Source organism: Lissotriton vulgaris, chromosome 6 (genome assembly GCF_964263255.1).
Source record: "Lissotriton vulgaris chromosome 6, aLisVul1.2, whole genome shotgun sequence".
Lineage (NCBI taxonomy): Eukaryota > Metazoa > Chordata > Amphibia > Caudata > Salamandridae > Lissotriton > Lissotriton vulgaris.
The window spans coordinates 647977958-648000159 of NC_141694.1; the positions used below are offsets into that span (position 1 = coordinate 647977958).

Consider the following 22202-nt stretch of genomic DNA (forward strand, 5'->3'; position numbering starts at 1 on the left):
CTCTGGTGACTTAAATGAACCAGTATCCTTCCACGGTTTACCTCCTGTATTTTTCCCCGCACACTTGCTTTCCTCTTTTTTGTGTTTGCTTACATTGTCCTGATTCTTAGGTTCACATGCATTTGCTAGTTTTTCCTCTCTGTGGAGCCGCTCCCGAGCAGAGGAATTGTCCTTATTTTTCATAGTAGACTCCAGAGTACTTACTTTGGGTTGGTTTTCTCCATCTGAGCTGCTCCTCTGATTTATGATTTTACTTTCCTGTGAATTTTTTTCCGCTTTCTCAGAAGGTTCTAGTACTTTAGGTTTATGTTCTTCAGTTCTGCGTCCATCTTTTTTATGCTTTTCAACACACTTGCTTTCATCCTTTCTGTTTTTGGTGACAGCCTCTCGACTGCTAGTTTCTGATGCTCTGGCTGACCTAGAGTCACGGCTGATAGAATTAATTGCTTTTGCTGGTCTTTCCTCAGCTGCAGAATTTTTCTCAGTAGTGTTTGGTCTGACCAGATTTTGGATAGAGCTTTGATGTTCACAATCTGAGCTGACACTTGGTTTTTTGCTCTTAAATTCCTGATTCTGTAACTTTTTTTCTACTTTTTCAACATAGTCTGGCACTTCATTTGTACGATCATCATTTTTTAGTACATCGCTTGTAGGTTTTCCCACACAACGGTTTTCATCCTTTTTGTGTTTGGTGAAAGTTTCTAGACTGTTAGATTCAATGACCTTTGCTAATCTTCCCTTTTCATGCTGGTTTGTCTCAGGTGGTGATTTTTCTTTTATTGAGCTTTGACTCTCCCTAGAGCGCACATTGGGTCGGCCTTCCACCTCAGAACTGCTGTTTGGCTTTATCCTCTGGGTATCCAGGTTCTGTGACCTCTTTGCTGCTTTGTCAGTATGCTCTGGTGCAAGAGGTGTAAGGTTTTTCAGTTCACGGTTTGAATTTTTTTCTATGCACTTTTTTTCGTCCTTTCTGTATTTCGAGCCAGATTCCTGGCTGTTGGGTTCACCAACATTTTTATCTTTTCTTGCTCGCTTGCTGACCTCATCTGAGCCAGATTCCTGGCTGTTGGGTTCACCGACATTTTTTTCTTTTCTTGCTCTCACGCTGACCTCATCGGAGCCAGATTCCTGGCTGCTGGGTTCACCAACAAGTTTTTCTTTTCTTGCTGTCTTGGTGACCTCATCTGAGCACTGTTTTTCATGGAAGGTTTTAGATGAAAGTAAATAGCTTTTTTTCTCATGGTCAAGTGTTCTGCCCGTTTCTGGATTTTGCTGTAAAGTGACGTCATGAACTTCTTTCGAGTGGGGGACTTGCTGCCTACAGTTAGTCTTCTCATAGTTGATTTCCCTTGATGTGTTCGGTCTTAACATTGATACTTCAGGTGTACTTGAATTAACATAATTAGGTGCAGGATTCCTGGTATAGTTGCTTCGAAACCCCGTCATCCTATTTGTTTCAAACAACAAAAGAAAAGACTGTGAAATTCCCTGTGATGCAATTCAAACCAAAGCACTTCTTTTTAAACTACATATGAAACAAATACAGAAAGGCAGCTTAATGAAACCTAAAACGACTACCTTCATGTCCTTCTAAATGCGTCTACTCTCCATTTTCATGTGAAATTGATTTATCATGATGGGGATGTTTAAATATGTGACCGTTTATCCCATTTGACAAAGATGAGTTTATATCAATGACAAATATTCAAATGTATTTTATTTTTGACAGGAATACACCTAAATGGAAATCAATCTTACTATAACACACAAAATAAACTTCAGTGTGTTGGATATTGTTCCTTTTATTATCTTAAAGTTGTTTTATTTCCAAACGTTACATGAGGATCAACACACCTAAGCCATAGCCTAGTCAGTGAAGGCAGCAACCATCCTCACATGAAACATCGCCTTACCTTCAGCAAGAACCTCACAGAGGTCCTCACAACAAAAGGATGCTGAGATTCAAAACGATACACTCATTAAGGAGTTCACTCAGAACTGCAGAGCGATTAACTGTGCAAATAAATGTAAGCACAATCGTCGAAAAGGAGGTTTACAGTGGCAATTCTAATTCCATAATTTTGAGCTGGACAGCCATCTTGGTAGGCTATTTGGTGTATAAAAAGCATTGCCAAAGCCAATAGGTCTCGCAATGGCTTTGGTTTTTTTTTCTTTCCCAATACGAGTGGCTTTGTAAATGAAATAAAAAGGTAGCACAAAAGTATTTTTTTGTGTGGTAGTAACACAGAGATCTAGTGTGGGGAGAAGCAACACAAAGCCAATGGAGTTAAATTGTGTTGCATGGAGTGTAATAGAATTATGTTGCAGGTGAGTAATGTGTATTTCGTTTTTTTGGCTGGGGGAGATATTGGGTAAGACTGCTTGGGTTCTGAATGTGCACTAATGTAGGATGCTCTGCATGTCTTAGTATGCCTTCGCTGTTAAAAGGACTGCTGTGTTTTTAAGCAATCAGGATATTGGAGTTTACTGGTCCGGGGAGGGATTCTATATTTGTTTTAGCAGCTGAAATGTGTAATGAAGTTAGGCAGGAAGACAAACCGTTAAATAAGGAGAGACAGGTCGGAGGTGATAAGGTGAGGTGATGTGGTGTGGGGAGGGCACGGAAGAGAAAGTGAAATATAAACCGCAGATAAAAGCAGCAGCTGAAGTGTGCAATATTTTCTTAGAGCTGGTAATATAATCTTCATTTTGATTCTGAGACCCACACTATACGCTACTGCTCCGAGACTTGGCTTGCTACTGCCCATGTTATACTTGTCAACAGAGAAGGTGTGTGCACACTGCAATGGGCCACCATATGCGATTCCACAAATTTTGAAATGTATGCTCCTAACATTTTTTAAACTTAAGTCCTATAACTACTGAGGCTACTCTACGTCATGTCACTAACAACATGGTTTCTAGTTCTGTGCCTCTCACACTTAAATAACGGATATCACATGTTTAATTAGGCCCACTGACACTAAGACTACAATACCCAGAATGCATTACGTTGTCATACACAAACCTAGTCCTGAAAAGTGACAGTAATGAAACGGAATGAGGTTTTCACCTTCGCTATGAACTAAGGGCCACATGTATCAAGGCCAAATGGGGTCGCAAACGCCGAAATTCACAGAATTTCGGCGTTTGCGAACCCATTTTCGCAAAATGGTATGTATCAAACAATTTGGGTGCAAAATAAGGAATCGCAAAATTTGCCATTCCTTATTTTGCGATTGCATTTAAGGAATCGCAAATTTTGCGATTCCTTAAATGCAATGTATCAAGAAAAAAAATTCTTTTAAAAAAAGCATTTTTTTGAAAATCCAATTGTGCCATGCGACGCTCATACATGCCCTTAGGGCATGTATGTTCGCCATATGCGCACACATGTCATTTTCAGGGGTGCAGCAGGGTGTTCTTGAGACACCCCTGCACCCTTGAAATTATTCTCAATTTGCGATTAGCAAATTGCGAATCGCTAATTGAGAATAATTTCCCATTCATTCCTATGGGCCTCCTGGCCCATAGAAATGAATGGGAAATTATTCCTTAATTGCGATTAGCAATTTGCTAATCGCAATTAAGGAATTTTAAGGAATCGCTTAAAAATTGCGAATTTCTTCATACATACCATTTTGCGATTTCTAAATGGCGATTCCTTAAAAATCTCTATTAAGGAATCGCAAAAGGGTATGTTGATACACAATGTTAAGTGCTGAAGATCCTTGGTTCCAAAATAAAACAAGAATTAAACATTATGCTTTGCAGTTGCTTGTGACCAAGTTTCCCTCAAATTGTTACACGAGACATGCAAATTTCACAAGTATGCATACTGAAAACTTGGAAGCTATAGTTTGTGATGTGTGTGATATTAGAGTGGCAGCCAGAGATAAGGAGCAGCCTTTATTCCAGCTCCAGAGGACCTGCTTTACAGAGTGCAGGAAAGAACGGTTCTCACCCACTAACCGAAGCAGTTCCCAAGCGGCTCTCTTGTTTAAAAGAAAAATAATAAATCACCAATAAAAAAATAACCCAAGTGGGATGGCAACATAGGGGGCATGAAAGTAATTGAAGGGAGCTTGCTTCAGATGACGTAGGGTGGGGGAAGCTGGCATCTATTCCAAGAGGACTGTGGCCAGAGAACGTAGGATGTACTGGTACTGTATCCTAGGGGGGGTGAGGTCAGAGAACTCTGGTAAGAAATGAATAATTCTTGCACAGGGGAACAGCCCATCAATACGTAGAGCGGGGGGTTTTACGGCATAGGATGGTATGGTCCACTGCCACACAAGAGTGGGGTCAGAGTGCTCAGTAAGGGTTGCCTGCAGGTTTACTTAGAGGACTCTGACCCGGTTATTATCGCACAGAAAGCTAGGCCCAGACAGATAAATGAATCCAACAAAAGTGGTGGGAGGTGTTTGGGTGATATGCGCCATAACTATATGCGAAAGAGGTCACATGCCTGGAAGGGCGGGGTGTCTACTGGCACCCCCGCCCCCCTTTCAAGGTCACAGGCGAGCCAAAAATCACAGACACCGGGCGCGTAGCGTCCATATCCTTCATCACACGTTTACGGAAATACCACCCTCTCAGGTGTAACACCCCCATGGCATCTCTACATCTGGGTTCCCCACTACTGCCTGACAATAGCAAACTGTTTGTCATGCAGCAGTTAGAGGACAGATAGTACGCCAGATGTTCTCCATACCATAAGGAGAAACGTACTTCTATTCAAAAAGTTGTATCGGGCCATCCAGTGTCGCACCCAACATTTGCAGCATAGACACACAAACTCTATCTCTGTCTCCTTCTTGCTCTCAGCAGCAGGCACATTAACCTGTCCGATTGCACTGAAACAAGGAGCAATGGAAGTATTCATGGGCGATGAGAAATCTCATCTGGAAAGGTGTACTCTTATCATCCCAGCGGGTACTGAGTGGTTTAGGTCTCACTCAACTCTAGGGGGTCGCAGTAGTCAGGCCCCCCAGCCACAGGACAGGAAGCACACGTTCTCTGCCGAGATACAGAGTCCCATGACAAATTGCTGTTCTACGCATGCGCTGACACAGCTTGACTGGAAATGTAGTTGTACAGCGGGTTTACGACTAAAGTACAATTAAGTACATGAATATGGAACAACTGTTAAAACTAGTGGCAGCGCACCACGGAAACGTCTCTCTTCAACAGTTCTACGCAACTGCTGACCAAAGAAGCACAGCGCGACTCAAAACACTAGCACTAGTGTTATGTCCAAAACCAATGTTAAAAGAAAGAGTGCGCTGCAAGTATAAAATGCCGTGAAGCTACATGACCCATGTAGCAGGGCCAGTCGCCATGGGTATGAGAAACACACCTAAAGGAGGGACAAATTGCACCATTGACCAACCACACAAAAGAAAGGCAGTTGAAGGGCAGCACATGAAGGAACCAATTAAAAGTTGTGGGCGTGGTCAAACCACACTAACGGTATACATTAAGACTCGCAGAGCAGCGCATGCGCGCTGACGCTAGGCTCCACCTAAAAATAATAGGGGCTCCGACAGGTTGCTCCTCGTGCTCACTATTCCGGTGAATCTATTAATGGCTTCCCAGTCGACCTGACAAAAATCCTCTAGGTGGCAGCAACACATAGTAAAGAGCGCTTTAAGCGCCGGTGATTGGACTTATTCACTGGTAAAAGTCTGAGATCGGATTCCCTGACGATTCGAAAGATTACAATAACTTTCTGGTAGGAACGTGGACTCTGTATTTTCTATATTTTACTCGGGAAATTTAGGAATATATTCAGAGAATTACAGTAGATAACTATTGAAATAAAAAAAAGCATGTTAAGGGAATTGACACACGAACGTACGTTCATAAATATTTGCTGTAAAGTAAAGATTAGAAACCTAACAGTAAGGCGTTTCGATTGGGTGAGACGATTAAAGAATAAAGTAAATAAGAGTGCGGAAAGTTTTCCAGTGGGTGACTTAAACCTGTAAGAAAAAATAAATGGCCTTTATTTGATGCTTGGTGAACTGCAGAATTTTGATGAAGGCTTCCTTTAGACCACAGAATTGTTTAATCTATGGAGATCAACTTGTTGCGGTATGAACTAATGTTTAGAAAATACAGTCCCCTATAGAACAGTACTGACCAAGAGTGCTTGTGTGTGAACAATGATCTGTTTTACCTTTGTGGGAACATACTTAATTTCATCATTCACTCAAATTGAGACTCAACAGTTACTCTACTGGTCTCTGGTCTAGTTGAGGAAAATCAGGAATAACGTATAGCTAAATCGGCGATTTATTTTGAGCCCAACAAAGTGGAAATCCTTTAATAATAATGTCCTTGTTTGTGTCTTTCAAATCGCCTTAGCCGTTCCCTTGCCCTACGTGCCTTTCCTTTAAGAGCTGCTTTTGATTCCCAGTGTACATGCATGATGGCAGAGTCGATGCTGCCCGAAAATGATTTTTCCATGAAACTAGTGTCATGTTCCTGCAAGTCAGTGGTTCACAAGGACTGTGCTGAGCTGGGATAGAGAACCATGAGTATCCAGTCTCACGTTAGGTTTTATAACGCAAACTAACAGAGAAAAGAAAGACAAGTGAGGTTTGATGACCCTCGACAGAAACAAAGCATCTTTTCTCCCTCAAAGTATTTGTGCAGGCCGCAAGAGGTGCCATATTTTTCATGATTGTCCACCTGAAATACTACTTCAAATATTTGTCAAAGGACATACCACTGCCCCCAGTGCGGGTGTGAGGATTGGTGCCCCATAGCAAGGATCCATAGCAAAAACACAATCACTTGCTCTTATGCTGGGACCTAGTCTTTCATTTTTTTTACCTATACCGGAAGGTCTAAATTACTGCACAAGATGAGCGTGTGAATGAAGATCGCTCAACTGAAACCAAGGATTTAAATGAGCTACCGAAAGAAGGGGTCTGTGACTCTTCATCCTTCCCTCTGATATGGATAAGCAAATCCAGCCATAGCAAAATCTGATTGGACTACTTGAAGGAGATGCATTATGCTTCAGAACCAGATCTGGTGAGATAAGCTAGTGAAGGGAATGTGAAGACTGTTTTTGGGGTCCCACTGGCTACTGGACAATTTAAGAAAAAATTGGTTCTGTCGGGTAATGAAACAACTGATTTGTTGATTCTATTTGCATACGGAGTTCCCTCCTCCCTCTGACAGGAATTCGATACAGTTTCTTACAATAAATGAAAAGAAAAACCTGTATATAGCTATATATATTTTCAAATTGCATTCAAAGTGAAACATAAACGACTGTCATAGTAAAAAAGTGCAACATGAGACAATAGTGAATAGTGCTCTTGTGACATATACAATATATACACTGCTGACTTCCAATATAAACAATTTATACAAATATATACAAAGTTGATTTTCAAAAGAGGCCATCCACTAATACAAATTTACAGAATCCCATGTGTAGCTAGTCAATTTGGGTTTCTGGATTATTGGGGCCAATTGGAAGGATGTCGACGTTTCTTCCCGTCAGATAATCATGGGGAGATCTCCACAAGAAAACAAACATATCGATTGTAAAGATGAATCAGGTACAAGAGACGGCGGACCAATCAGACCAGAGGAGTAGCGTGGCATTCTCAACAACTACAACAGCAGCGAATACATCAAGTACTATGGATGAAGTGGAAAACCTGAACATTAGAGAGCCACTGTCAACAACCACAATAGTAGCAAGTACATCGAGTATTACGGATGAAGTGGTAAACATGAACATACGACAATCTGATCTCAATATGCAGAATCGGGATATCCTAAACCAGTTGGATCAAAACACAAGGGAGAATCTTTGTGTAACAACAACAGTAGCCAATACATCAAGTACCACAGAGGAAATAGAGAACATAAACCGACAACAACCAGATCTGAATGGACAACCATCGTTGAATCTCAATCCTTCTGACCACATCATTAATCTCTCAGATCACAGGATAACAAGAGCACAAAGAGAAATATTGAGTAAGGGGTTATCATTTGTGCCTACCAACAGACCGGACTCCTTCACAACTAAATTGGAGCTACAAAGTTTTTTCGGAAAGTAAGGCTAAAATATTACTTTGGTAGGAACATATACACACCGAAATTCACAGCTACACCTTTCAAGCCACCGTCAACATTTACACCGAATGCATACTGCATGAGTCAACGGATTCTGGTCTTCGAACAAATCGTTATGCAGGAAGTAATGGAGTCATTAAATGAGACAATACATAAAACACAACATAACTAGAGATGAAAGATCTGCCATAAAAGAGCTACGACATAACCAATCGATTGTGGTGAAAGCAGCCAATAAGGGGGGGGGGCAATTGTGCTGCAAAACACGAGCGATAACATCAACGAAATCGAACAGCAACTAGGAATAAGAGACAGCTACCAATTGACAACAAGGGATCGCACGAACAACATCAAGTCCCTTATTGGTACGTTGGCTGAAGAAGGTGTAAAAGCAGGTTTCCTCAGCCAATCGGAGAAGGAATTCTTGATTAAAAAAGAGCCCGAATACCAACGATATACACCTTACCAAAGGTACATAAACGCATGGACAAACCACCAGGAAGACCGATTATATCGGGTTGTGGCTCAGTGATAGAACCAGCTAATCAATTCATACTCCTACGCCGACGACACCCAGCTGATCCTCTCCCTGACCAACGACCCCGCCGCCGCCAGAGCCAACCTTCACGAAGGGATGAAACACGTAGCCAAGTGGATGACGACCAGCCGCCTGAAACTGAACTCAGACAAGACGGAAGTCCTCATCCTGGGCTCCTCGCCCTCCGCCTGGGACGACTCCTGGTGGCCCCCCGCCCTGGGCACCGCACCCAAACCGACAGACCACGCACGGAACCTGGGCGTCATCCTGGACTCCTCCCTCTCCATGACCAGACAAGTCAACGCCGTCTCCTCGTCATGCTTCAACATCCTGCGCATGCTACGGAAGATCTTCCGGTGGATCCCCACCGAGACCAGGAAGACGGTCACCCAGGCCCTCGTCACCAGCCGACTGGACTACGGCAACGCCCTCTACGCCGGAACCACCGCCAAGCTCCAGAAGAGACTCCAGCGGATCCAGAACACCTCAGCCAGACTCATCCTCGACATCCCACGACACAGCCACATCTCCGGACATCTGAGAGACCTGCATTGGCTCCCCGTCAACAAAAGAATCACCTTCCGCCTCCTCACCCACGCACACAAAGCCCTACACGATCAAGGCCCGAGCTACCTCAACCGCATCAACTTCTACGCTCCCAAACGCCATCTCCGATCAGCCAGTCACGCCCTCGCCGCCGTCCCCCACATCCGAAGAACGACAACAGGAGGAAGGTCCTTCTCCTACCTGGTCGCCAAGACCTGGAACTCCCTCCCGACCGACCTGCGCCTGACCCAAGACCACCTCTCCTTCAGGAAGAAGCTCAAGACCTGGCTGTTCGAGCAGTAGCAGCACCCCCCCCACCCCCCCCCCCCAAGCGCCTTGAGACCCTCCGGGTAAGTAGTGCGCTCTATAAATGTCTTTGATTGATTGATTGATAGATTTCTTTCTCCAACCACTGGTATCACAGACCAAGTCTTATGTACGGGACACTACTCACATAATACAGTTATTGGAAAATCAGCCATTTGACTCAAACACACAGTTTATGGTTACACTTCATGTGTGTTCTCTCTACACGTCAATACCGCAGGATAGAGCGATACAAGTAATCAAGGAGGCGTTAGATAGACGCCCAGCACCGCATTGGGTCTCCACCAGTTTCTTAGTGGACTTGTTAGAAATTGCCATGAGGAGAAATTATTTTATATTTCAGCAACAGTTTTACTTCCAGTGTAAGGGAGTTGCAATGGGAGCAACATATGCACCAAGTCTGGCAAACATCTATATGGACTGTTATGAGGAAGAACATCTCTACTCCCAGAACAGCCCGTACATCAATTCTATATCAGTCTGGAAAAGATATATAGATGATGTGATCATGATTTGGACTGGGTCTGAATCCCAATTAAAAAACTTCTTCATCTGGCTTAACTTAAGGAGTCAAGACATTCAATTCACTACAACCTACAACCGAAATTCCATTGATTTTTTGGATCTAACATTTAAAGTGGAAGATAACATCATTTACTGCGACCTATTTAGAAAACCAACTGAGAGAAATACAATTCTCAAATATGATTCCTGTCACCCACGTAACTTGCGCGATCATTTACCATTCGGTCAATATCTCAGAATGAGGCGCAACTGTACAAGAAGGACTGACTTTTTCAGGGAAACTAACACACTCACCGCACGTCTGCGAGAACGAGGTTACCCACAGGGCCTGCTGAAGCGGGCCAGAAAGAGGGCATGGTATTATCCAAGAGAAGAACTGCTCAACAAGAAAGAAAAATAATCAAATGGAAATACTCTTGTCTGTGTCGCCACATTCCATTCAAGGAGTAACATCATCAAGAAGAGCATCCAAAAATATTGGAACCAGGTGGCATCTGAACTCCAGACAGATGAAGGCCCATTATTTGTGTTTAAACGAGGTAGAAATCTTAAAGATAATGTGGTCCAAGCCTACCTAGAGCCCTGGAAACAACCGAACCTGAGAGACCAACTGGGACTACCTCCAATATTGGGTCATTACAAATGTGGTATGTGCAAAGTATGCCCATTGTGTTTGGAAGGGCCAGCCCTTACACATGAGAATAAGACCTTTAAACTTCCGTCTCTGACCAATTGTAACACTCCAAATGTAATCTACATCATCTTGTGCCCCTGCAATAAGGCATACGTTGGGCAGACAACACAAAAAGTTAAACAAAGGATCCTACAGCATATGAGTCGTATCCGATGCAAAACGCAAGGGGCGCCATTGGTAGAACATTTCACGACTAACAACCATCCTGTGGAGAGTCTAAGATGGAGAGTACTCGAGAAAATAACAGCTAACCCGAGGGGTGGTTCATTGTCAATTGCGCTGAATAAAAAAGAATGCAAATGGATACACACCCTAGACTCCGTGGTTGTTGGCCTAAATGAACATGAGGAGACAGCAAAACAAATGGGTCTACTGTAAGTGTAATACATACACACACACACCACTCATACATTTCAGAGCCCTGTGGATACAGGCTGTGTGCTACTAGACACAAATACTGTGGGCAGTTGTATGTACAATGTTCAAGTACAGTTTTTGACTTAACTATTGCATCTATGACTCTTGTGATATATGTTTAATGCCAAAAAAGTCTGTTTACCCATGTCTGTACTGGAAGACTGATGCTAAGAGTTCGCCTATCTATCATACATCTGCTTTTCCATGCGAAAAGATCCTGAATCAGGCATAAGACATGTGTTTTTTTCACAATGGTTTTTTTCAAAATAATTTGCCATGTGCTTTCCTTCGATGTCCACTTCTATGCAATGTTTAAATCTAATCTGAATTAGCTATGTGAGAAATGGTCTAAACTTTAGGACAGTATGTATATATTTTTATAAACAGGTACACTGTTTCTGACTATGACCCTCTCATAATTCTAGAACTGTGCATAATGCTTACGTGATTATATGGAAAGGACGTCACACAAATGTACATATTTTTCTGTTGCACAATGAATGACATATTGTTCCGTGCCTTTGAATTCAAGATCGTATTTACATTTAGATAAAACGGCTAATTATTCTGAGATATGTTTGCTGATAATATACACTTCCTGAAACAGCAATGAAACATCACGTGACACTAGTGACGCCCAACAATGACCTTTAAAATCTTACGCTTCCGGCTATATCAGTAAGCTGACTAACTGCAGTGTCCCTGAAAGCAGCCGAGAAACGCATTGACGATTCAATTCACATGTCCGGGTAAGCGCCCAATGTAAATTAAATTTCAGCGCTTTTAAGAACAATTCCTTTGGGTGGCGAGTCATGCGACACGTTAGTTTAACGATACCTTGGCACCTGTCAACGTGGCAATTAATCTAAACCTAAATGGGTGATGCCTTAAGGAGATTACGCGCCGCTGTGCGCGAGCCAGGAACATAACAGGCTGTTCACACGGAGGCTCGTTTTTTCGGATAACTGATTCCAGGAAAGTGACAGTTTAACCACATAAAATGCCATTAATTTCAATATAACAACGCACCAATGTACGCATGCAATTAACGCGAGATGGGTCAGACTTGTAAAATGAAGCTGCAATGCAACATTGTAACGTGACATTGTGACTGTTTGTTACACCGCATATGCGACCATATTAATTCCTGAATGTGGCAAAGGATAGTAACAGTGCCAGTGCCACATTGTTTCAAATAAACAATTGCTGTTTAATCCTCCATAGAGATAATGACCACGAGGCACCGAGTAAAGTCCATCGGTGCCAAGTAGTTATAACACTGCCAGTGCTGCTCTGTATTAAACAAACAATTGCTTTTGAATCCCCATAGAGGCTTCCATAGAAGATTAAGTAACCCTCTTAGTTCAATATGGGGGAACCTACTCAGCATTAATCCAGCGCGAACCACTGTAAGCTGAAGTATGTAATCTGTACACGGTGGGAATACTAGAGATTGATACCTCCCCTTCACTTGTAGATTTGACGACTTCAATTCATTCTAATCCAGTCCAGGTGGCTCAACTGCACTTGAACTCCAGGGTGAGTATGATTACCGCCCACAATAAAAGTTACATGATTAAGCCCCAATACCTCCTCTGACTTAATATCCCTCTGACTTATTCACAGACTGTCGTGCTTGCTACACCTGTCTTGAGAAAGACCCGCTGCGACCTCAATTACCCAGGCACGCGAAGGGTCGAAACGTCGACATCATTCCAATTGGCCCCAATACTCCAGAAACCCAAATTGACTAGCTACACATGAGATTCTGTAAATTTGTATTAGTGGATGGCCTGTTTTGAAAATCAACTTTGTATATATTTGTATAAATTGTTTATATTGGAAGTCAGCAGTGTATATATTGTATAGGTCACAAGAGCACTATTCACTATTGTCACATGTTGCACTTTTTTACTATGACAGTCGTTTATGTTTCACTTTGAATGCAATTTGAAAATATAAAAATATAAATAGCTATATACAGGTTTTTCTTTTCATTTATTGTAAGAAACTGTATCGAATTCCTGTCAGAGGGAGGAGGGAACTCCGTATGCAAATAGAATCAACAAATCAGTTGTTTCATTACCCGACAGAACCAATTTTTACTTTAACCATAATTTACCCAGGTTCTGAGGGACACAGGGTCAACCCCAGTTTTCTTGATACTGGACAATTTAGCTCGGCTCCGAGCTTCAGGCTCCCTTTCAAAACGAGTAATAAGGCAGGTATAAACATAATTGCTGAACTGGCAGGCAGCTGGCTGGTTTTCGGTGCAACTGGAGATCCTGCTATCACTGCGAGACGCCAGAGGAATGAGTCGGTACTCTGGTGTGGCGGAACAGACAGCTGCAGTGCAGAGACTAGTCTGGGTCGCCTGCTGCGGAGGACACTGCTCTAATGGAACTACTGCGCCATGGCGAGGAGCTGAGAAAGAAAAAGCACTCCCTTCAGCAACAGCGCTGTCACAGCCTGGAGCCCGAGAGACCTCAGGGAATGATCCACATTGGTGTTTGGGAGCCCGGTGTACAGGATGCCTATCCTGCTATGTAGGCAGAGTGGCTCGCACAAGGCCTTGAATCCAATGCCGGAAGAGCCCGCTGCCCCAGACGAGGTGAGTTAATAACGGCAAAAGGGCCCTTCCCCCACTTCCTGCCCTTTGTCCTAACCTCATTACCATTTGCCCAGGCCAATCCACTCATCAGCTCCCCCCCCCCCCCACCCCCACCCCCTTCACCTCACCAGAAGGATCAGAGACTTGCTTGGCCTTCTACGCGTCCTTGAGGGACTGGCAGCCATTACATGAACGAAATAAGGCCGGATATAACAACATCCTGTTGCTCCCTAGAGGATTCCCGCTGTTAGCGCAGGTGGACGCGACGTTCACTGCATAATGATCTCATACCAAAAGTGAGACCTGGGCCACAGGTAAAGAAGCATTACAGTTGGACAATTAAGAAGATTGAATCCCCCCTCCAGCACCCCAATGTATGTTTTACTTCCTTGTGGGAGCTCTTTCCTCCCTTCTTCATTGGACTTGGTGGTTGTGTGTCATCTCTGGAACAGTAGGATGATAAGCCACTTTATCCTGTATCACAAAGACAGAGAGCTGGTGTTTGCGGCACGTGGCAGTTCGACCCTTTGAAGATGCTCCCAGGACAAGCGTACCTGACCCATATGGAGCAGATAGATCATGTAAAATAGAAAAACACAACTCAGGTGACCGGGTGGGAGAGGGGGGGATTAATTGGTGTGGATGAACTGGCGGTTTGTGCACCTAAATTAAAAACATGGTTGTTTTAGTCATGTGGGTTGCCGGCCAGTGCAAACAGCTTTGAGACTGGACCTCCTCACGGTGGGTTGAACGTCAGTCTCATGCATCCAGTGACTTGCCGAGCTGCACACAAGTGTCCAGGGGAAAGAGGCACCAGAAGAACAGACAGGACACCTCAGACCACAGAAGCTGACCTTGGAAGCTCAAAAACCGCCAGAAAAAAGACCTCACCACAGCTGACATCGGAGATGCCAGGTGATCCCCAAACACAGGCCAGCACAGACAAAATGCTAAGTTTTAGAGTGAATGGTAAAGATGTTGAGGAACGAGCCTGGTGGAGGAACATTCTTACCATAGGTTTGCCTGGGGTGCAGAGGGCCCACATGTGCGAATACTCAGATGGCTAATTGACTGGTCGCTCCACAAAGTTGACTTTTTTACTCCGTAAAGCCAGCACACAGGGTCCTGGCCCGTCGCCCACTGCCTGGAACTTCCCCAAGAAAACTGGTGACCAAGTGGCTATACTTTAAGGAACTTGATATGATCCTAACTGCAGCCAGGATCCAGCTGCACTTCACAATCGACAACCGAAGAGTATTAATATTTCCAGAATACACATTAGTGGTGCAACGTCAAAGAACATCCTTCTTTAGGGTAAAGGTAAAGAAAGGACTTGGGTCTGAAATATACTTAGCTGTTTCCAGTCAAACATAAAATTATGACGCAACAAAATAAGTCTTTAATAGAAACAATAGATGGCATGGGACTGGACAGAGCAGAGGGACAAGGGTGCGGGGGAAGGGATGAACTAGGAGACTAGGCCTAGGTGGAAGAGGCTCATCTGCTGACCACTAAAAGAGAATCCACTCTTCAGGTGCACAGGTCCACTCTATACACAACAAAACAGGCAGAGGAGGATAGAAGAGAGAAGCTTTAGGTGGTGGCAACTTTATGCTGCGGATTAAGCCAGCAGGCTATGGACTCAATAGGACAATACGGCAATACTGAAGATAAACTGTCATCCAATCACAGAATGAGTATGGGTACATGACCTCATGTCATGCCCCCAACTGTTAAAGACATACTTGGGTGACACCAGCAAGAAATGCTCAGCACATCCTTTTTGTTAACTTGGGTGACGGGGGGTTGAATCAAGGGGGAACAAATACTGAAATGGAATACAGAGGGGAGACAGTGGGTGCCTCTGGGCCTTGTGTTGGAACATGAACTCTTAATAAACATGTACTTCAGACACACCACCACCAAAGATACTGAACATAAGGGACCCAGGGGCAAGGGGGGGGGGGGGCACTGGACCAAAGCAAAGTACCTAACCAAACACTACGGGGCAGCCCCTCCAGGTATAATGTCCTGGTGGAGCGAGTGGTGGGGATAGTTTTTAGTGGGCACATTTTAACTCAGTCTTGATACTTTCACAGAGGCCAATGGGAACTTGCCTGTGCTGAAGAGAGTGAATGCTAGAGCTCAATATTCAAGAACTGGCAGCATACAGACCAGATAAACGGAGGAGGTGGTTTTACTTAAATAGCACATTACAATTAACATGAAATGTCCAGAGGCTGGGCAATGTCGTCAAGAAAGACCAGGTACATACACATTTTAAGAGGGGGGGGGGGGGGGGAGATAATCATTGCCCTATTACAGGGCACTTACCTCGCCACCACAGAGAAGAACAAAATTAGCACAAATGACAGAAGCAGTTGTTTGCAACGTGGAACTCTGCTTTTACCAGGGATTTTGGTTTGGATTCATCATTGGGTTCCCTTTCAAGAGATGCCCATCAGATTAGTGAACTGACAGCTTCAACCACGGATGTTGGAAGACTAAGTGTTCAAGACCGCAATCATTGACAAAATTAATTCAAAGTTTTGTAGGTGACTTGCTGACACAATGAGAGGCATTTAAGGTCTAAATAAGAAGGTGCAAGCAACACTGCAGAACCAGTTAACTAGTATCAAAGAAGGAATGTACATTTCATCAGGCAGTGGGCTCAGAAGCGAGATGGCAGGAATGGTTAATAATGAAATGGGAGCATAAATAACTGAGCAATAGGCTGAACCTGCATAACTATTGGGAACATGTAGCGGAACACATGTAGATTATAAAGCGGGGCATCTGTTGGCCCACTTGGTTCAATTGGAGGGACAACAAGCAACCATGGGAATATGGCCAACAGTTGTTTACACAAACAGAAATCAGCTGTTCCAAACCTATCACCAGAATATTATGTATAAGTAAACTAGGTGCGAATAGTACTGCCTGAACTCATTATGTTTATCAGAACAAGGTGATGAATCAGATGTCCCTCTGACAATTGATCAGATCTAGGCAGCTATGATGCAGCTGCCAATACTCCCAGCAGCGATGGTCTCCCAGCTGAATTTTATAGAAAATATCGCTCACAGATGGCATGTCGGCTGCTAGAAGTATATACAAAGGCCAGCGAGCAGGGCACTTTACCTGGGCAATTAACTGATATGTAACAGACAATAGTATTGAGCATAAATCCTGAAAAAAGAACTTAAAACCTTCTAGAATATCTGTGCTTCAAAATATGGAAGAGCTTCTATGAGTTATTAAAATGAAGTCTCAACTGATCAATTGAGATTCTTCAATGGTGTGCACAAGAACTTATAGTTAGATGCGATGTGTACAATGACCTATGTTCTCAAGTGATTACCAAAGTACGAATGTCAAATAAATCCAACTGCCTGGTCCGTAGTTTTACCTAATTCACCCAATACACTTTAGAAAACATACATTTTTACAACGAGTTGGTGTAATACCTTTGGCTGAGTCTGTTGATTTCATCATCTTTACGAGTGATTTCAACTCTGGCTGTTTTGATGAGTGAAGAGATGTTCTTTTTCAGGCATAGGTTCTCAGTCTGCAGACCCGAATTCTGAGATATAAAAGCAATCAGGGGATACGTTATCAAATAATAAAAATTAAGTAACTGGAGAAATCACAAAGAGAATAAACCATGCAAACTTTAATCCCTTCTAGAGATTCTATTCACATATTAACTATAATACTGAAACATCCACACATTCCATTACAATTCAATCCAGAAAATGACATTTGAATTAGTTGGGTGTTTGACCTCCTTACCTTTAGCAAAACCTTCACAAACCACTAGCAGATTGTTGCACTAAGGCACCGACATATTTGGTGTTCCCAGCATGTAAAGGGAAGCGTGTCTATTCATAGTTCCAATGATCTGTTTGCCATCAATATGTGCACGACTCAACCCAATGGAAAGAGTCTCACACCACCACCTCACCAAAACCGCTAACACAGGTTCTCTGCGATCTACTGGACTCTGTAAAAACATACCTACTCTTCACTATATTATTCACACAGACTCTACATACAAGAGTACATTTTTAAGTGTGCTTGAGGTACCAATTGTCCCAACTTACATCTACCATGGGAGCAGCTGCATCTACATATGGCATTGATTGCGGAACAAGTTTTTTTTGGTGTTATTTTACAATGCACATGGGAAGTATATGTGTACTTCCTAAAAAACAATAAGATAGTGTAGAATCTCTAACAGAATACAATTTTCCTGATACAATTTAGGTACATATGTAATGTGGATAATTAACTTCCACAACGCGATTGATTTCAGGTTCAGTCTCTGAAATCTTTCGATTATTTGAATGAAAAATACATAGTGAAAGGGCGTTTATTGCTAATGGATAAAACGCTGATGTTCAAGTCAGATTTTCAGGCAAATGTCTAGGGAATTTGGTGTGGTGAATCACAGGTGTCACCTTGGATGAAGAGGCAGTTTAGAAGAAATAATAAGGATGTGTGTAGTTGCATACAGTTTATGCGGTTATCGAAGATGAGAATGACCCAACCAGACCTTCTTTGGAATCAATTTTCTGAATCCTTGTAGTGCTGCAAGGTTCTTTTGCACCAAGACAAGTAGCTATTACCATTGCTGTTTTTGGCATGCAGAATGTAAAAATGTGTAAATGTAATGTAATGGTACTTGTATAGCGCACAAATCACCATGAGGCATCTCAGCGCTTGTACGAATACCGCTGAGGAACCCTTCCTGGCCTTTTCCCTGTGAAGTGCCCACTCCTGGGCACCCCCAAGGTGAAGCCAGGCATCCTAGCGTTGTTGGGACCGTTGTGGAGATTAAGCAAGCTATTGCCCAGAGTTGCAGAGTGGGACCCATGATTAGAATAGGCACAGAGGCGAGAATTATCAGGTCCGGGGAAATTGAGTCCAAGAGCCGCCGAGGCGGGAATTGAACCCTGGTCCCGGGCCAGACCTCTGCATCAGGGTCTGCCGCTCTAATTATTGAGCCACACTTCTCCATGTGATTACAGGTCATGAACTTATCAGAGGCCATGTAAAGAGCCAGGATGAGACTCTAAATGGTGTGTGAATTTACATGGCGAATATAAAGTCTAGTGTTCAGTCACACCTACTGACTAAACCACTGTTCATTTGCTTCTAGTTAGCAAATACAGCCTGATCTGGCTAAAAGCAACTTGCTTGGGGCTATACAGACAAAAATAAAACAAAGCTTATTTTTTCCCACACTACTCAGAATAATAAGAGAAAAAAGTAAGTGACAAAAGTATGTGAATGCTGCGATGTGGTTAAGAAAAAAATGGCAACGCTCTAGAATACAATTAATCGGAGTTGAATAATTAAAACAAACTCTTAACTCATACGGCAACAAAGTCTTTCCATCTCCTCCTAACGGACAGAGAAACCCCACCAATACAGCATATATAATGGCGTCATATTCTACAAGATGTGCACCAGTACAATCACAAATGAGCATTCCATAGTTTGCAGGGTGGTGTGGTTCACTGGGCAAGTGCCCCAGCACTATATTACAGACACCGGCACAAAGGGGGGGTGGGGGGGGGGGGGGGGATTACTATCAGGAGGAGCACTGACTGGGTGCTTCTGTGTAGCACGCATTAGATCCCAAAGTGTGCCCCAGGAACCAAGGTCCTAGGGCCCACCCAGACATCCTTCCTCAGACAGGTGCAGTAGCTCAATGCGCGCTTACACTGTGAACCTCATGTTGACTTTACGAGGGCAGCTTTCCCAATCTGCAGCTGGCTCAGGGCAGACTGGGACAGTGCGTCTTCTCTGTTAAATAGTGGCAGGCCTCATAAGACCCAGTAGATACTATCTATAATCATTACCAGCCCCTGTAAGCAGTAGAACCTCACCCTTGCTACAAAATGTATTTCAATGATATAGTTACAAATAACTTAATTCACAGTCAATAACAGTAAAAATAAAAGTACCTGGGTTTGTAATTCTTTCAGCTTCTGGACCAGGTCTTTCAGTTGTCTCTGGCACTTTTCAAACTCCTCGTGTAACTGGAAAGCAAAAACATTTGAAAGCTCAAAAATCGCTAAAATAAAAGAAAAATGTAATTGCTTGGAAAAAAGAAATTAAACAAATGACAGATATATATATAAAGATAGATATATATATATAAAGATAGATATATATATATATATATATATATATATATATATATATATAGTATGTTGAATTCCCAAAGTCGGCAAGCGCAGCAAATGTGGCCACACGAACAAACAGAAACCAGCGAGACCCATTTAAAGTGCAAGAGTGCCATCACATGTTATGGAAAATGAAGAAATACTAATGTTTCCAAAATGTCACAATCATTACATTGCAGCATAAATGCCAGTATTGCACATAAAGTATACAAGTTGATAGACAATGTTTTTAAATTGCAGTAAAATACATATAACAAGCACAACTTGAAAAACCTCAGAGAACAAGTGTAATTGTAAGAATTCATGGCAACGGCTAAAAAGAACTTCTAAAATGAGTATAAAAGTTAAAAGCCTAATAAATAATTATAAATAATTATATTGCCATTAAAATTCCATCAAACCACTGTTGCATATGCAAGTTTAAACCAGCAGATGTATGAAAAGTGCAGAAAAATAATTGTAAATCCCGGTTCTCATGGATTCAAACTGAATTCAAAAAGTATAATGCCCAAGTGGGCTGTACACTAGCACTGAGGTAGAAATGTATATGTGCAAACACGCAATTAGTGCAAAACATGTCAAATGGCAATAAAGTGCTACCAGAAAAAGTGAAAAGTTTGTTAAATCAATAATCTATAAGAGATCATATAAAAAAAAAAGGTCAAAAGAGGTCCAGAAGGCATGTTAAAGTGTCTTATCTCTAGTCCAAAGTTCATATTTACAAAGCAGACACAGTACTGAGAACAAAGTGCGATGTGCATATAGCAAGAGTTAGCTGAGTACTATAGATAGGTGTGGCAGTCCTCCCCAGTGTTAAGCCCTTGCGGTGCCTTGGTGTCGAGTGATATAATTAGGCTTCCCTGTTTTCAGTTTCTATTTTGGGTAAATTCTGGTGGTGTTTTGTCAGTGTTTTCCAGTGATTTCAATACCTGAAAAAAACAGTGCTTTTCAGTGATTTCAAATTTTCGCGCCATAAAAAACAACTGAAACGGTGTTTTGCCGGTGTTTATGAAACGCTTTGCTTTTATGATTGCTTTTTCAATTGTTTTTCAGAAATTGTATACTGCTCTACATTTCAGAAGCTTAATAAAGTAATGAAATACTTTCCATTGTTCTTTGATTCTGCAGCTCAGATTTAACAAGCATTTGCAATCCAATAGTTTTCGCATTTATGCGAGTTTAAGCTACTGGCATTGTAAAACGCAAACAAAAATAAAAGGCATTGTTATTTGCAATGTGAATAGCTCAAACTGCTTAAATGCAAGACCTATTGCATTGTAAAGGCTTGTTTTAAATGGAAGCGTGCATTGGTCACTCAGCAAGTGTTTGTCAAATATACGTAGAGAACTTTTTTAAATGCTATTATGAAATTGCAATGTGGCTGAAGGGGCATATGCAAGTCAAAAAAATGGGGTTAAAAAAAGACTTCCTCTAGCAAAAAAAAGTTATGAGTATTACAGGCACACAATGTAATACATTAGCTTCATCCGCCGCCATTTAAGCCTCACCTAGCTATCGAATAGGGTTACATGACGCCATTGCCATCAGAAGCTTATTTAGGCGCAGAGACCCCAGTGAGAGATGCCACATATTCAACAGTAGCATGCACGGGCCTCGCCTGAAGGCGACTGTTCAAACAAGCATTAAAAATGCAATAGGTCTCGCCTTTCATTAAGTTAAAGCCATTTGCTTTGCTATACAATACCATTAGGAAAGCAAATGACTTTAACTTAATCAAGGCGAGACTTATTGCATTTTCAATGCTTGTTCCCATTGCACCCACCCCACCCGCACCCTTGTGTGTCTCTCTGCCCACCCTCAATCCCCTTTTTCCACACTAAAGCCTCACCCTTCTCTTGTGAGATGGTTACATTTTTCTGCCTTGGGAGTCCAAGCCACCTTGGCTGGTTGCTCAGTCCTTTTCAAAGTTCTCCAGGCATACGTAGTCCTTGGCTGCTTGTCTGTGCTGGTAGGGCTTTTGTGTAATGTAACTTAAGTGAACTGCATCTTACCCCTTGTATACAGTGCTGATCATATTCAGGGTAAGTACAGGGTGAGCCCAAGGGTTTCGGAGCAGGTTCCTTCTGCCTTACCCTCTCAGACAGCCTGTTTCTCTCAGTTTAGTCCGATTAGTTACTTTCTGGTCCTGTGGGTTTCTGTGGTGAATGTCCACGTCCACAACTTCTCTGAAGGAGCATAGTGGGCCCAACAACCCCTTGGCGTGGGAGGGAGAGGCATGCCCTT

General features: G+C 42.6%; 1 protein-coding gene across 2 annotated transcripts in view; it reads right to left on the minus strand.

Annotated features, from left to right (window-relative positions):
* Positions 1–22202, minus strand: part of CASP8AP2 (caspase 8 associated protein 2) — a 231082-nt gene that overhangs the window by 136440 nt on the left and 72440 nt on the right. For both annotated transcript variants that reach the window (XM_086926647.1, XM_086926646.1), the window contains exons 5-7: positions 19737–19811; positions 17232–17347; positions 1–1447 (exon numbers count right to left, since the gene is read on the minus strand). The exon at positions 1–1447 is cut by the window's left edge and continues 1978 nt beyond it. In XM_086926647.1, the coding sequence (XP_086782773.1) occupies positions 1–1447; positions 17232–17347; positions 19737–19811 (1638 nt within the window). The remainder of the gene's footprint in view (positions 1448–17231; positions 17348–19736; positions 19812–22202) is intronic.